This window comes from Bombus flavifrons, chromosome 6 (assembly GCF_040668555.2).
Source record: "Bombus flavifrons isolate JBK064 chromosome 6, iyBomFlav1_principal, whole genome shotgun sequence".
NCBI classification, from domain to species: Eukaryota; Metazoa; Arthropoda; class Insecta; order Hymenoptera; family Apidae; genus Bombus; species Bombus flavifrons.
In genome coordinates, this window is record NC_138447.1 from 15,042,537 (window position 1) to 15,059,906 (window position 17,370).

General features: G+C 35.7%; 1 protein-coding gene and 1 long non-coding RNA gene across 6 annotated transcripts; one reads left to right on the forward strand and one right to left on the reverse strand.

Moving 5' to 3' along the window:
* Positions 1 to 318: 318 nt before the first annotated feature.
* Positions 319 to 16,902, reverse strand: LOC138180569 (GTP cyclohydrolase 1). 3 transcript variants are annotated; one of them, XM_069114568.1, is made up of 6 exons: positions 16,868 to 16,902; positions 16,636 to 16,727; positions 7,816 to 8,025; positions 5,041 to 5,206; positions 2,989 to 3,105; positions 319 to 2,037 (listed from the first exon to the last, which is right to left on the reverse strand). In XM_069114568.1, the coding sequence occupies exons 2-6, from the start codon at positions 16,691 to 16,693 to the stop codon at positions 1,908 to 1,910; spliced, it is 681 nt and encodes a 226-aa protein (XP_068970669.1). In that variant the 5' UTR covers positions 16,694 to 16,727; positions 16,868 to 16,902; the 3' UTR covers positions 319 to 1,907. The 3 variants fall into 3 exon arrangements, with proteins under 3 accessions (XP_068970669.1, XP_068970667.1, XP_068970668.1); XM_069114566.1 differs by lacking the exons at positions 16,636 to 16,727; positions 16,868 to 16,902 and adding exons at positions 11,623 to 11,913; positions 12,823 to 13,421; XM_069114567.1 differs by lacking the exon at positions 16,868 to 16,902 and having other exon boundaries at positions 16,636 to 16,770.
* Positions 14,227 to 16,186, forward strand: LOC138180571 (uncharacterized). Of its 3 annotated transcripts, none has more exons than XR_011173337.1 (3): positions 14,227 to 14,398; positions 14,691 to 14,906; positions 15,058 to 16,186. It is a non-coding gene; the product is annotated as an uncharacterized LOC138180571 (long non-coding RNA). The 3 variants fall into 3 exon arrangements; XR_011173336.1 differs by having other exon boundaries at positions 14,691 to 14,901; XR_011173335.1 differs by having other exon boundaries at positions 14,691 to 14,892.
* Positions 16,903 to 17,370: the final 468 nt, after the last annotated feature.

Here is a 17,370-nt window from a genome sequence, read left to right on the forward strand (position 1 = left end):
TTGTTCTGGAAAAAGTCGAAAGTCTGCATCAAACAATAGCATGGTTTTTCTTCTTCATCAGGGAGACACAGAGAATATTTGTGATTCGAATAACACGCCAATGTCTCGAGTTTGCGGTTCACCGTTCATGAAAAAGATTGAAATACCACCGTGTCCTAGATTCATTATATAATAACGTTCACAGTATATAATAGTAATAAGCACTTGCTTCGTGACAAAAGTCCTGAATTGTTTGAAATGAAACAGACGAACCACTTAAATTTAAAGTTATTGATAATTTTTCATTTTATGATGTGGAAATAATAAAGAAACATGATATTGAAAGTATAAATATAACTTTATATAACATCGTCAGAAAAATATTATAAATATTAAACATCCATTCTCATAAATAACATTAAGATATTTTCCATTATTCAATGTAAGATAGAATTGGAGGACATACCAAAGGTTGCGTGATATCGTATCGAACCTCAAACATCATCGACACATCGCAATCCAATTCCAATGATTTAAATACGAAGTTAGTTTGATTACTTAAAGCAATTAATTCGATAAGATGAAACTATATGAAACGACGACAAAAGTGAATGTGTCAAAACATTTCGAAGTCGTGCATTAATAATAATCATACATAATTCATTGAAAAAATTTCGCAATTTTTCTATCGATTCTTTTAGATTCTTAAACGTTTTTCGGCACACATTGTATGGCTGAAAAATTGTGTGTCGAAACCACTGCTTTCTTTTACGAAATTTTTTATACACTCTTAATAAAGATTACAGAGATATAAATGTCAATTGAGTATTAAAATTCGTTAAGTAACGAGTGGTTGCACTTCTTTGATAAGAGACTCAAAAATAGTAGAAGGAATCACGATGACAGAATGTAAAGACAGTACGAAACTTTTTAAAACGTTTCGTGTTGTAAGACGTATGGCTGTTAACGTTTTACAAACTGGAAACGGAAACGAAATCGGAAGAATTTATTATTTGTTCGCCGTGAGCACTTGCTTTCAAGATATAATAGGGCTAATCTGTGTTTCTCGATCAGCATGCTATATCACGATGCGAACATTTTTTTACACAGAATCGCTAGTATAGAATCTAAAATACGTATTGTCACGAGTCACGAGGCCATTGGTTGAAAGTGTCCTGGCAATCGTTCAGTTCATGCCGATCGAGAAGCCTCGATTTCGGTATTTCTTAAGTGCATTTTCATATTTGACGCCAGTTGCATTACCGAAGGACGCCGAATCGAATGTTATTCGCCCATTTCCTGAATACATCAATAACATTACAAAAATATTTGCAAAGTATAACATTAATCGAACGGATAATTACAGCTGATCCAGCAGCATGGTAATGTTATTAATATGTTTTTAGTGAAGTTTTGGGTTTCCTTAAGGAAAATATCACACGCTTTCTCAAGCATATGCGTTGTCGTTTTGCGAAACGATCTGTAAGTTCCTTTTTTCTTTCACGTACTAGAAGTATTACGAGCAGTTTGTAGAACTTACGTAAAGTTTCGGTATGTAACTACCATATTGTCTCTGTGTCATTCGTTCAGCAGTTTAAGAACGCCTTGTTCAAAGACGTCTTAGACAACATCGTCCAATCTGTGTTATTAGTCGTTCTGTTACGATAACTATGGTCGACAGTTAATCCTGTTAATTTTTTATAACGTTGGCGCATACAAAATAATGTTTTCCTTAAAGAAATAAAAGGAATGTTACAAAGAAGCTTGCCGTCAAATCAACAATTGTCTTTTCTTTTTTGGACGACTTTTGTAGTGAGGTAGCAGTATGACAAAAACGTTTGAACAAGAATCGTATCGGGGCCATTCTAGATTGGTCCCTTGGCCAATAACGAAAAAGATATATGCTTCGACGGTCCGATGAAAGAAGTTTATTTGTTGTGGATCAAATTAAGGAATTCCTCGCGAGTCTTTGGATCGTCCCGGAACACGCCGAGCATCGTTGACGTAACCGTCTTGCTGTTTATTTTCTGCACTCCTCTCATTACCATGCACATGTGCCTGTAACGTAAACAAAGTATTTTTAAGTTATTCACTGCTGCTATATATCGAATAATTACTCATATCTCACCGTTAAAAATGGCAGTAATTAATTCACCATGTATATATTAAACGAGTTTGAGATTTCGCTATAATCTATGTTAACAAAGATACTGTTATCTAATGGGCAAGAAATAAAATAAATACTATAATCAAGATACGTTACGTTGTACATTTTAAACACAATCTACGTTCGTTCTAATGTACATGATACTTAATCTCGGAGTTGCGAAAAAAGTATTGGTACTAAAACCGATTGGTAATCTTTTTATTAGTTTCCTCATTTTTGTAAGCTCTCAAGGCGACGCTTAATATTTAATCGACACAGTTTTTTAATTACCAATTATTGAAGCACTATCGCTCTCTTTTCCCCTCCCACTAAACCTGTTTTTCCTCTTTTATTGCACGCAAGTTAGGTAATTCGTTCGCAATTTATGATTACGTTGATTATATACAACACAAATTATGATATTTGAATTATTGAACATTCGGTATACGTAATTTAGATGATCACTAATGATTGCAACTTCTTATTTCATATTATAGATACATCCTGTTCACAAGAATCTTAATTGATTTGTTCGCAGCTAGTACACGATCGAATCGTTACGTGAACGATTTATACATAATTATTAAACGCCTTCATGTATACGTTCTTAAGTATGGAATGAAGCGTTTTCTATTGAGTGATAGCACCTTGTTAGTACAAGGTCGTATTCCTATATACGATTAATCCTTGCGAAAACTATTGCTCAAGATCCGAGCGTATTGGAACGAAACCGAAGGAAATATAAAAATATGAAGAAAATATCTTGCCAACCTATGTCTCTCATATTTCTTTGCTCTGTTCAATTGTAAGTTTATTATAAGAATAGCGAATGAATTTTTTTCGTTAAATTAAAAAATACGTACACTCCTTCGACGACCACAGCCACTCCCGCTGGTTGCACCGCTTTCGTTACAGCTAATGCAATTTGTTTGGTAAGACGTTCTTGAACCTGAAGACGTCGGCTGAAGACCTCTACGATTCTGTAAGACATCAGACAGGAAAACAGAGATGAATATAGTAGAAAAGATTTGGCTATTAAAAAGGGAAAAAGAAAGAATAAAGATACAAAGAAGACGACTTTACATAGAACGTAATATGGAATAAAGGATAGATAACGAAAAATGAAAGTTCCTGCTACGACCCTGGCTCGAATGTCTGAAAATCCACTAGTTGCTTACCGTTTGAAGGCTAATGTTAAGTTCATAACATTTAACAAGTAAGTGGACACCGGTCGATTAAGTCTAGCAGTGCGTGAAAGTGGTCGGCGTGCCAACGATCGGCGTATTCTTTTCTTCTCGCTTTAATATTTCTCTAATCAAGGCCGATAGCTATTGCCGGCTATTACTGCCAATGCAATTTGTTATCGCGAAATTGTGAAATACAATATCACAGTATTGCTTATTATTTTAATTAAGTTTTATCTATCAACATTTTAACGAATCTTTTTTCACCATGATCATGACCACGTAAAAATATCGAACTAAATTCGATAACGAAACTGTTTATACCGAATAAGATAATTTTTATTATTCTTATTAGTTATTGTAATGATCTACGAGAATCTATCCAAGAGCGAATCCGTTTAATCGCGTCTAAGCGAGAACTGTGGAGTATCTCATAACGGCTTGAAGTTATTGAAAAACTCAGCACCTTTCCCTCCTTTTATTTCATGGGGTTTGTTGCGTGCTATGATTGTTGTGAAAAACCCGCGGAATTCCCGTGCAGACCCTCACAGGTTGCTCCGTACTCTCAAGTGCCGCTAACGTAGGGGTGATCAGTTGTAGAAGAATTTTCATAAATCATATTGATCTGACCATTCTTACAAGCTCAAATGCATAAACAACCGATTCGTGTGTTCCTCCCTTCTCAACAACCCTCGTATGAGGGACTATGAGAACCTCATCTCGAATAGTTTAGATTTAGTGTACATCATTACCTCCACGTTATCGGAGTGGATCATATCAGACCATCGGACTATCATTTGAGGGAAAAGTCCTGAGTCTCTGCTCACTGACAGGCAGCTACTAATGATGAGGTAAATGCTTCATGGCTTCATAAGGTTATTGATGCTAGGAAAGTCAGAATTTCTTAGACTTATAAACGTGTACAGACATATAGGTATATGAAGACATAAACGTTAGAAACTATAAATGAGTAACAGAATAAAAACATAAATTCTGAATATAGGATGAGCATAAGGAGAAATTCTGACTTGGTATCTAAAATGTTATATATGATAAAACGTGCAAGATAGTCGTGCGTAACAGAAAACAAAGAAAGACCCGAAGCGGTGTTCTTGTGTCTACGTTGTCTTGATGTATCATACGTTACAACGTAAACGTGTAGGGAATGCCGAGATGAATATCGATTAATATATTAAAAAATATATGATTCTATTCAAAAAAGTGGAATTGAGCTTAAAATCTGCCCTGTAAAAAAATGATTTGCGCCATAATATGTCATCCTTCGAATCGATCGACTTTTGTTAAAACAGTTTTTTAATAACTTCAACCTCTTATGAGATATTCCACTGTTCTCACTTAAGCGAAACAGACTGTAGGATACAGCATGTAATAATTCTTATATCAAGTTAATTATGTCGACTATGATTAAGTTCGTTAATCTCTGTAGGAGGCTCGCTTTAATTACGTCAAAAATAAATCAGTACGTATCGGTTAATAGCGTTAATAAAACGTCGCGCAATGATGACAGTTCAATCAACGCGATTTAATTGATCGCTGGTACAAATAATCTAGCATCAATTAATCTCCATTTCCACGAGACAAGATATTAGCTGTCTTAATCTGACGAACGATTCAGCTGCTCTCACGGGATTCAATTGCACCGGCACGATGTCTCGTGTTAATTCAATTTACGATAAACGCTGCTTTCTAGTAAAGAAAATTCCTCGTTACCTGGCCAATTTGCTCAGCCCAAGGATCTTCTTGCATGGTAGGTAGCCGATCGAGACTTTACCGTAGAACGGTACCAAGTGATGCTCGCACATGGAGAACATCTCGATATCCTTCACTACAACCATCTCGTCGTGATCTTCATCGTATATCGCGTCGTTTATAACGTCTGGAATAAATATGTAAATATTATAAAAAGATCACAGGAAAAAAACATGATAAATATATATTCTGTAGCACTTGAGTGAAGTAATTACAACGTTATTTTACTATCAAGCAAAATTAGAATTATAACGTCATATAATTGAATATTAAAATAACCTGTTGATTCCAAAGGCGTAACTTCTTTAAAAACAGTTGACCAGTGATAAGTTTCGTGAAACTGGATGATAATACTAGGACGAACGACGTTTTTGTGTTTAGTTTCAAAAACCAAATAAAAGGATAGCTTTGATAACACGCGATTGATTGATAACGCAATGGATTGCAAACCTGTTCTTTCGTGATTTATCGCATCGACTTATCCTCTCGCAGCCTTCGTATGTATATAAGTAAAAAAAAAAAAAAAAAACAGAAAGTAGAAAAGATATTGCATGAAAAAAATCTTGTATACATATTTATAGACGCTGTTTCGTTTACTGAGATCGCGCGATCGCTACACAATTTTAATGACTCCGTTGGCGCAAAAAACAACCAACCTTGTACAAAGGTGGGAAAATGGTTATCGTTTAAATTGTTCTGCGAAAGAACATCTTGCACGTGGGTTAAGGTCCTCGCGATCCTAGCTGTGATTTACTCGATATTGACCTACTTACTACGACATTCATACTAGTGATGGTGTATAGGTATGAATCGGTGGTTGGTAGGTGTCGGTGGGAAATGGAGGGTGCTCTCCACGGTTTCCACGGCAACCTTAACAAGAAACACCTTCACAATGACCGGCAATGATGAAACGAATTCGCGCCCCGGTTAACCAAGTGTATTTTTCCATACGTAATAAGATGCTCCTGCCCGCTGTAAATAAATGACCCCTCGAAATCTTTTAACGCGACGAAACAATGATATATAAATTCCAAACGCTTTGACGGTGGAAATTCATTTCAACCAGCTTTTACGTGCACACCTCCATTTCTATACTAGACTAAACTCGAGCAATTTCCTCTCTTCTATACGAACTACCTTTGAAGGAGATGCTGAAAGCGTACAGTTTAATTTTTCCACTTGGTGATCTGACGCGATCAACCTTCCACCGAGATTTATGTTATCGATCAAAACAACTATGTAGAATATTATTAACAAAATGGAGCATCGTCGATCCAATAATTTTTATATATTTTTTTATTGGTAACCTCTGACAACGGTGGAATCATCGAAAAAGGGATGTAAAAGGGAAAGTGCAATCGCAAACATATGGCACAGAAACGTCAGACCACAGGCTATATCGATTTTGACACTGTATTTGTAGAACCGTGTGTTATATGCAATATCTTTTGCATAGTATAATCTAGAATTAACTATCACGTTAATTATCGTTAATTAGAGTATTAGCGTATTAAAACAGATAGTAGCACTTAAACATGATTTTGACTCGATCGTTGCTCACGATTCTACAAGAATAAATTAACGAAGAACAGAGGATTAATGGTTTCATGGAATGTATACTATAGATATACCACTATATGTCCTGATACATTATCGATAAGAATGAAAGGTAAAGGGAACTTATTATAGGGGAACGGTTCCGTAGGAGTTGGTGGTGGGTGACTAAAAGAGAGCGTGGGTTGAGCTTTCGTAGGAAAGTGCTCTGGACTCGTTTCAAATTCACTGGGGCGAGTAGAACTGCAGTTAACCAGGCTTATCTCGAGGGCAGTTGCACTCTAGGTGGATGGAGAGTTAAGTCGAAATGAATTAAAGGGACACCACCACCTGTAGCTGCTGTTTCAACTACATCAACGTTGTGTTAGATCGTACTATTTATCGAGAGCCATTTCGTACAAGCGAAAGTAAAATATCAAACGGGTTATATAGCGCATCAATTAGATCAATTCGATGGATTCTCGACATGACTAACAAATTGTTTCTTAATTAAGATTCTAATATAAATTATAAATTATATACGTATATCCGAACACAATATTATGTCGAGGAAATAAATTGAAATTTAGATATCGAATTAAAGCGGTATATCAGGGCATCTTTAATAGGCATGTCGCTTTTACTTTACTTAGCTATTCGTGGAATCATAATTACCGGGGAACAGTAGCATTTCTACGCGATACACGACAAATGGAAGAGAAAGATGAAAGGTATTTTCTTCGAGTCGCTGTACGTTCCTGAGACCCATTTATATCACGAGCTTTACGCCTTCTTTTTTTCGAATTGTGCTTAAGACTTCCTCTCTTTTCCCCTGTGACGGATCTCGAGTAACTTGAAGGAGGGAGGAAAGAAATGGACGGCACTTTCCTCGAGTGGGTATATTCATGGTTTTATCTGTTCTATCGACCCTATACCTTAAGAGAATCATGATTAAATGCCCGTATTATTTTCAGTTAAATAAAAGATCTTTTATGATTAAAAAATCGGACGACTTCTTATCTGATTTATAGAAAATCACGTTAGATTATATTCTCTTATCTTTATCTTGTTATCTTATTTTTGGTTCCTACTGTACGATATCTTTTTATTCTTAATTATTTAATTATTTTCGTTCAACTTATTTCCTCGTACATTTGTTATACAAGGTAATAAAAACGTGATAGCTAATGACAAGTGACTTACCATCGATGCTTTGATCGTAACCTTTGGTGAAAAACAGCATGGCTTTCGCAGCACGTTCCGGAGTCTTTAAAAGACCTGGTCGATCAGGATCCTCGCCAAGTGAGCTCAAAAGTAGCTTGTAACTTCGTGACATTTCCGGAAGTAGAGCCTCGCGCGTGGGTGGCCTATGGTCTAGCTCCAAATCGTGATGAAAGGTACATTTTTCATGTCCTGGTAAAGCAAACACTTTGAAGTATCTCTATCAATCGTTCATCGTACTTTTCAATATTTATTAAATTCACTGAACTCTATTTAAATTTAATTTTATCTCGCATATATGTAAACGTTAATGTTTACTAGATCCTGTTCTTGGCGATTATGAAACCTGATTTCATTTTTTTAAACATCATCGTTATCGTTGGCAATGACCCGCGCTGACGGAAGACTCACGATTCGATAGATTTGCTTGCGTGTGGTAACGAAAAACAAATTTGTTGCCTTCCTATGAGAAACACATATTCGATATTGATAACAAGTACAAGTACGTATTTGCTATTTTTAATACATACTACGATACCTCTGCCAGCAAACACCTGTTCGCAAATTTTGACGAACAAAGATTTTCGTAATGCGTCTTTTGTCTCTCGATACTCCTTGCAAAGTATAGAAGAAGGTGCGCAATAAGATTTCTAGACAAAGACACGATCGATCGGCAAACAAAGTTGAATCACGAGTTTAACGGGTACAAGTTTAATAAAAGTAGATGTCTAACAAAGTGACACGATTTTAATTGGCAAGTCGAACAAATCAAAGGAACAACATAAAAGGAATTAATAACGTAATAATGAAACGTAACGTAAGACAACCTTAATCCGTGCTTGTTACTTTGGACCAGTTCTCTTTTTCTTCTTCCTCGCTTCCTTTAACGGGTACGAAAGATTGTATATTCATAAACGTTAAATGTTTCCATTCACGATTAGCATAACGCTTTAATTCACATTCGCAAATGTGAATCGATCGATGGATCGATCGTTCGGCGAGGGTCCCACGTTACTCTTCGAACGATGCCTGTAATATTCCAAAGTGTTCTGATCCACGACGAAGTTTGTCGTTGACGGTCGTCTTGCATGCATTGCCGAACTTATTGCATAACGATTAACGATGGCGTTACATCAAGCAGAAGGCGAGATTTCTATCGATAGCCATAATTTATCACTTGTATAACGCTTCATTCGCGAGCAATCTAGAACGTATTAAATTAAAGAGAATCAGTTCTCGGGACTTCTCTCGGCATAGATTTGTTCTTGCAAGCGCGGTAGATAGAATCTAACACTGGAATTGACGTATTCAAGATGGAAAACTAAGTTAAACCATGCTCTTGCTAATGAACGGTATCGCGTAATTCAATCGAGTAACGGCACTGCTCCAATACGCTGTATCAATATGCACGCATATTGTACGCATTCCTGGAAATTGGTAGCCAGGTTCAACTTTATTATACGTACGTGATATAGTTACGTTAGTTATCTCGAATTGTATGATTTTTGTTTTATAGAAGGCTAAATATCGATTCGATAACTATACGCTGAATTACGAGGGCAGACTGAAAAGTTTCCAAAATGACAATGACAGTAAGACAAATAAAGCAAATCTTAGCGTGGATGCCGCAAACTTTTCAATCTGCTCCTGTAAATAGACGAACGTTAATGTTTCCAAATTCGGTAAATTGGGTTAATTATTAACGTTTTGGTTCTATTTGATTTGATCAAAATTTTTCGTAATCTTAAGACCTTTTCCCGAGAAAGGAAATTAAAGAAGGTTTAACAAGAAAGAGATATTATTACGAAACGTAGCATACGTTGCTTTGCACTCTACAGCAGAGGTGGCCAACTTCATTATATAATACATGACGACTATTTTTCTTAAAAATGTGTTCGCGATCTACCTATTAAAATCTTCACGTTTAACACATTCAAACATGTGCCTTGTGTACTAATAAATGAAAAAGAGAGAAGAGGTATTAAACGAACGTGGCATTTTATTAATATTAATATTTATCAACAAGTCGACCGACCGATCGTGGTCCGCTTGTTGGCCATTCCTACAGTACGTACGACACTTCGTTATTATGTAAATATTGATCTCTTCAATATTTACAATTATGTGGAAAGATTGCACGTGCAAAAACCCACCGATTCTTCGTAATCTATTTTAGCGAGCAAAGATATTATATTTGGAAGATATCGAAGAAGCAGGAAAGCAAATACACGAAAGCAGCGATTGAAAGATCATCGACGTACGTTTTATTCAAAACGATGAAGTCATTCCCGTTTCTAAAGTTGCAAATTCGTGGTGAACGAAAGTGTACGAAATTATGTCAACCTTTTTCACCGAAAAATAAAAGATGCTCTCTGTTCCTTCAGAAAGTTGATAGTCGCGTTACGAGGGATCGTACATTCGTAACATTACAGTTATGAGTTACGTTCCATCATAACTGTACCCCAACAGTTCCCAGGGTCTTTTATCATTTTACGATCAGCAGGTTACAATTGACCTGGAAACGGGAACTATGACCACAGTGCTCTCCAAATCTTTGTCACGGACCACGGTTTGATCAATGACAGCGACGCTGTCCGAAATAAAATTAAAAGTCGGTGAGATGACCGAGATTAGACTAACAACAATGGAGAGTGGAGAATAAAAAGAGCATCAAGTGTATGAATGTTTTGTCGCGGTCCTTAATACGTAAATAATACCGTAACGTAATTCCCTCTCTTTCTTCCTTCTTCTTTTTACGGAAAGTGCAACAGGCTACGGTTGCTTATGTTCGTGCAATCGATTAGGCACGCAATTAACGGCAGAAGATTCCGTCGTTTTGTGAAAATTGAAATAATTGTTCTTCGAATTTGCAGATAAAGCGCATAACAGAGTTAATAACGATCAATGTTACAGAAAAATTTAATGGCGCGTTACTGCAATTTACGGAGCGTAGGTAATATGAAAACCTGAATGGAAATTGTTCAATTATCACAAATGTCCAAGTCAACAAAGTAGCTGCCACTTGTTGTAACAAGTATATCTAATAGCTCGATAGAAAAAGAAGCATTCTAATAACGATTCGCGAGTATTCCGACGTATCAATTTCCGCTCCTCAAATTTTCCAATCTCAAAAAACGTCTGATCCGGCAAAGTTGTAAAGTCTCGAATCTGGGACCCTTTGCACGATCAACGTTATGAATGAAATTTAACGAATCAGGTGTTACAGATTCTTGCTACTAAAGCAGTGTTACACAGTAACAGGTTTTATTGGCAATGAAGTAGAACTTTTGTAAATCATAAACCCTACGCGACATAAAGATGTATCTAATATCGAAAAAGATAAATCTATAGCCTATCAGTTAACTATAACGCAAGTAGACTATAATGCAAGATGGCCCTGGAGAACAGAAGAAACGTATCTATCTATTTTGTGTATCTATCTAATTTATACAACTTTCAAACGATACATCCATATTACCACACTTGAATTATTTATCGTATGAACATTCCCGTTCCATCTATTACGCAAAATACCAGTACGAGAACCGCCTTTCAGCTAATAGGTTTCGCTATGTAATAATAACACCTAATATCGTATATATATTATATTATTTAACTCGAAAATTTGTAAATTCAAACGAACTTGGTAATCGACTAATCGTGGTAACACGATAACATTCGTAACATTCCACCGGTTCGTTACTCGTTATTAATCTCGGAAATTTCCTGTGACGCGAACGTGGCAAAATCCCTAATCGGAGGACTGCTAATCATACGTGGAAACGATACCTGGCGTGGTGGAAGTTCGTGGAGTTCTGGGCGTCCCCGGTACATCCAAATTGCTCTCCTCGACGCTCTCCGACCAGGAAACAGTTCTTATTGGTCCCGGCTTTTTTATTTTCATCTTGTGGTCGTCTTCGTCGTCGTATATGCTTAGGTCCTTGATTTTCGCGCATTGATTGGAAATCCCGTTCATGACTGCGTCTTCCGATCCTGTTCGCCACTTGAACTATAGTAGCAATAGTAACACGGCCTCTTCTCAATCCGATAGATGATCGATCAATGAGGAACGCAAACGCTCTATCAAAATCGGTTGAATGCGTTTTTCAAACGGAAGGCACACAGCAAGCAGAAAGTAAACGTAATAAACGGTAGAGAATCGAAGCGATTGACGCTGAACGTGCCGAGTTTATAATAGTAATTGTATTATTAAAGTATTTACTAATACATATACACATCGCCGCAATAGTGGCTTATATTCGTCGAATCGTGGTAAAAAGAGAATCTGTTCCATTTTTAATTCTGGAATGTTGATAATTGATACTTCGTTAATTGGCCACCGTTACCCCCACCAGTTCTTGGAACTGACTTGGAAGAGCTTCTGATATTACGTATGTAGAATAAATAGATGTGTCAGGTATATATACCGGGTAATTATTGCGACGGTGAATGAGTATTACCACTTTCTATTATAGGAGAACTTTTGTTGACGAGGAAATATTGTTCTGTCGTTTGACAAGAGAATCCTTCTTTAAGAATTGTGGAACCACGTAACAAATGACGCGCGATTTGCTCTTGATGCCTCTAGGTATTTCAATATGAATTTCGAAGCAATTCGAAACTTCTAAAATATCAAATATGATTTTACGTTTAAAATTTGTTAGTCCCGATGATTTTTGAATCTTGTGTCTTGATAGAGCTCGAGTCTGTTTTAAATTTTCGTGACTCATATAAAATATCGAAGATGGAACACACTGTACAGATAAAATATAATATATATTAAGATATATTAAGATTTATATAAGCACAGAGACTTTCAAGATTTATCAAGTTTCTCAAAAGCTTTAAATATCAAATCATATTCAAAGCGATTCAAAGTGTTTCAGCACATCCTCTACCACGTGATTCACGAACAATACGCGTGTTATGTGTATAGTACTCGGCAAGTTTCAGCGAATCGGGTTCTACCATCAAACTGATGAAACTTACTCGCAGTCGGATTGACTCTGTCGGTTCACGTGCACCCCTTGGATGTTCGTCAAACACCGGTACGAAAAAAGTGAAACGTCGTTAAAAACGTCCGACGTCGCTTTCCCAAGATTAAACGTTCGTACTCATGAGAGAACAATCGCGAATATTATTATATTCTTTAGACAAAATGAACGAAAACGAAAGGGGAAATAAAGGAATGAGACAGGTTTGAGACACGGGAGAAGACAGAAATAAGAAAATAAAAAAGAGAGTGGTCAACGAGTCCGAAAGGAAAGAGAAACGACCGCGAACTCGCTCGGTTAAGTGACGCAGTGTGACTGAACCGACGGAACTGTGGAGAGTACGAATGTTCCCTATGGTTCTTCCGTCTCTATCTCTTTTCCCCTCTGTCTTTGTTCCGCCCTAATCGCACCGTGTCTCCGTCTCTCTTTTTCCCAACAAGTACTTTTTTCCCTCTCGTTTTTTTTTTAACCTCTATTTTGTTTTATGTAGAAAACTGTAGTGACCGTAGCCGTTGAAGCGTGGTGTCACTACTCGACCCCCAAAAAGCAAATTCTCGCGACTGATGAGCAAAATCTCGCGTCACGTTCAGTATATATCGGGAGAATGCAAGTACTGCACGGTGAGAGTGACATAGAAGTGAGAATACCTCCCTCCAGGCGAACGATCCTCCCGCTACAGCGTTCGAGAGGGAAATACCCAACTTTGCCCGGACTACACACTGCGAGATGTGCAGTGTCGAGTGACAAGTAGCGCCTCGCCATAGGAAAGTGTCGAGATATCCGTAACTTGCGATTGCGAGGTCGACATGGCACACGGTTACGCTTTTAGCGTGCAAAAATACCGTGAGAATTATCGTTTCTAGATACATATAATTAAGATTCGCAATGAAATATACTAGATGAAAATAATATAGAGCTGCAATGATATTAGTGAAACAGTAAAGGTAACCCTTTCCATTGTCAAGCATATAATTTTCCAAGATATTTTTGCAGAGATTAAGAACCTCGAGCCATTTTCAGGGCCATCAATATCAATTTGGAATTATGTATTTCTTTCGAGAGCACGAATTCTAATTTTTAACAATTACAGGTCAACCTTTACTAATTATTGTTTAAGCAGAGGGGACTTAATACTGCAGGAATATAACTTTATTAAATAACTTCCATTAAGATGTATAGCTTCTTAACTCTAAAATAACCAGCGTCTATAGTGAAGATAAAGCAGGTATATTTTCCGATCCTAATAAAAATCAACACTAATTTGCTTATATAATGTTCTTAGTTATTGCAAGATAAAAAAGAAAAGTAAAATCCATCGCCACAAGCATTTTGATTTTTCTATGGTTTAATTTATGATTGATTAATTTATGATTTAATTTATGATACATAGATATATATATATATATATATTGTACTCATCTAATATGGGAGTAACCACAGATTGATTGCAAGGAAAATTTATGATGGAGCAACAGGAAAGCACAGAAGGAAAGGAAGCACTATCCTTTATGGGTTTTTAGAACGCGAGTCAGAATTTACGTCATTGTGATTTCCAAGAGACCGGTTCCTCGGCACTGATCTTTTTCCTTTTATTCGCAGGACTCCTTAAGACCGTGTAAACGTGTTTCATGCGCATAGATCTTTCTTAGTACACGTTTTACGCGTACGTCAAACATCAATTTCGCGAGATCATACTTAATTTTGACTTTTATACATTCTATCTTCTCTACGTAAGCATCATGAAAGATGCACGACTCGAAGAAACTTATATATTTTTATTTTCTATTTATCAAGACATTCCTAAAACGCTATGGAAATATAGTAGAGTTATTATGAAAACGCATGTATAATCGTCATTTTCAGATGCAAGCGATGACCTTGAAAACAGCGACATAACAAGATCTCGATAGCCCTATAAGTACTGTTGGTAATTAATAGCGACAATGATAAAAGCGATGGTGGTCGCATGCAACTGGCCATTCCCTGTTTCAGTAATTAAGTTTCAACGTCGATGAGGTTATCATGATATTCCGGCTAGGCTATTAGTCTACAAGGGGACCTGAAGGTGGAATGAGTAAAGTTACTATACGTCTATTATAGTTTGTGATAATATATTAGAATCCGTTAACTGACTAGCAAGTTACATATGACTTACACTTACTTATTGCTTCCTACTCATTACTTGTTCTATTCTCCTACTATTTCTGTTAATTGTACGATACTTTTACAGGACTCCCTTTCCAACTACGCTTTTTTAAAATAAGGAAATATAACAAAAATAAATTATGATTAATAAGTTAGTCAATTCAAGCTGGAATGACATTATACCTATATATATATATATATATATATATGTATCGAAAAGTATACTTTAAACGAGTCTTTGCACTTTGCATTACTGAATGAATAAAGCATAAATCTTTGTTTTATCCAAACGATCTGCGCGAAAAAATAATGCGTTAGCTCATATTATTTTCTGTACGACAATAGCGTATCTATCGAACTGTACAAAAGCGCGCAAAGTTACATTTCTCGTCCGTATTCATAGTTGCACTACTGAAACTCGTCTGATTGTGAGATCAACTGACCTTCACTACTTGCAATCAATACAAAGCTGCTGTTGGTACATCGCGAAGTATCTGACATTCCAAAAACCCCGCTGAATATGTTCGACGAAACGATAAAATTTCACCTTGTTACAAGAGTCTACTTGAAATCCATGAAGAAGGAAAATACTCTCGACGTTTCATTGTGCGGATTTTATTAACGTTCGTCTAACGACTTAACGAGCGTGAAGCTTTTTGCACCGGTTTAGCGGTTGCGTTATAAAGGGGGAAAAACTAAAGGAAAGGCGACGTATAGAAAACTAAAGTGTATCGGTGAAGAATTCGAGGTCATTCTCATGTAACAACAACAGCAAATCAATGCCAGAGGAATGTACGATGATAGGCACGCGAAGAATGGATCTACCCCGAATCATTTAAGCATAGAGTCACAAAAGCGAGAGCTCTCTAGCAAAAATCACTGTTTCATCATAATTTACTTCTGTATGTAATAGCAATAGATAGGAGATAATCAATACAATATCTTTCTTTTAATAATTATTTTAATTATTTAAAAATCGATCTCGGAGATAGTAAAATTTCATTTCTACAAATGATAATTTTTAAATAAATAATAAACAGTAAGGACCTATATTTTGTGATAACGTGAACTAGAAACTCTATATCCAAGTTCTTTGCTCTATCCTAATACCGCATGCTTTACCCTAATACAAAGTATAGAGTATGCAGATACTTGATATGATTATATAGTCTCATGTCGATATCGACGATATCGTTTTATCGTTATTTAATATGATTGGCAAATATAAATCTATTATAACATGACATCGAGCCGCATGCTGAAAAGAAATGCAATGAATATGAGAAGATATAATCCCTCATAGGTGTTATGTACTCGTTCTAGTCTAATAATTGAGGAAGTCGCGATGAAATTAAAAAGTCATGATAAATTTTAACTAACATATCTATGTGTATATGTGTGCAATAGCTATTAATTTATAATTAATTCATAAAATGCTTGTAATTACAAGCATTTACAAGCATTTAATTTCTATTCCGTTTATAAGACTGATTCCATGTTCAATACACTTTTTATCATTAAAGTATTAAACAAAAGAATAACTGAACTTAAAATGTTAATAAACTCTGCAAAAGTAAATATAAGGTTTACAACTTTATGTAGATATAAAGAGTTCAGTGAATTGGTAGAAATACAGAAATTACGATATTAACATGAGACTTACCGCTTTTTGCTATGCAATTCATTTTATCTCTAAGATGATCTTCGATGTATTTCTTCATGAAAATCGAGGATTACTTTTGCAGGACTTATATTCTTTAAAAAATAATAAGAAAGATTAATGTTTTCTCTGTACAATTTCTATTATATATATATATATATATATATATATATATATATATATATATATTATGTATTATGTATTATATATATATATATATATATGATAACTGTACAATGACGTCTCAAGGAATGATGAGGAAAAACGCGACGGTTAAGACTGTAGTATGAATCGTTCACTAACGACTCTCTTTCCAACTACAGATTTATATATCTCCACTCAGATCGAAAAACCTTTGTCAAGCTGATTCCCCTTCCATCTCTTGCCACTTTGGTATTACAGCAGGAAATACGAGCACTTCTTTTCGAAACTAAGAATAAAGAAAGTTGTAACAAAGATATTTTCACTATAATACAAAGGCGAATTATCTCTTTTTAATTTTGTAAAAATGAACAGTAATGAAATCGTAGATAGATGATATTAGAATTGTGAAAATCGTTTATAGTGTCGACATAACATTCTAAATTATGATCATTAATAAAAATAGAAAAATAATTTAGTTTTTTTTCAGCGGGAAGTTATATAAATGAATGACATACATTCATTTGGATTTTATGGAAAATCAAAACAATAATTAAAATCTTATGCAATACTGAATAAATACTTAACAGTACAGTT

Bases quoted from the DNA above. Each gene is read 5' to 3' on its own strand.
- LOC138180569 (XM_069114566.1), bottom strand. From the start codon at position 11,809: ATGAACGGGATTTCCAATCAATGCGCGAAAATCAAGGACCTAAGCATA. The intron at 5,207-7,815 runs GTAAGTCACTTG...TATTTATTCCAG, and splicing joins TTACGATCAAAGCATCGATG to ACGTTATAAACGACGCGATA. The intron at 3,106-5,040 runs GTAACGAGGAAT...GATGTCTTACAG, and splicing joins GGGCTGAGCAAATTGGCCAG to AATCGTAGAGGTCTTCAGCC.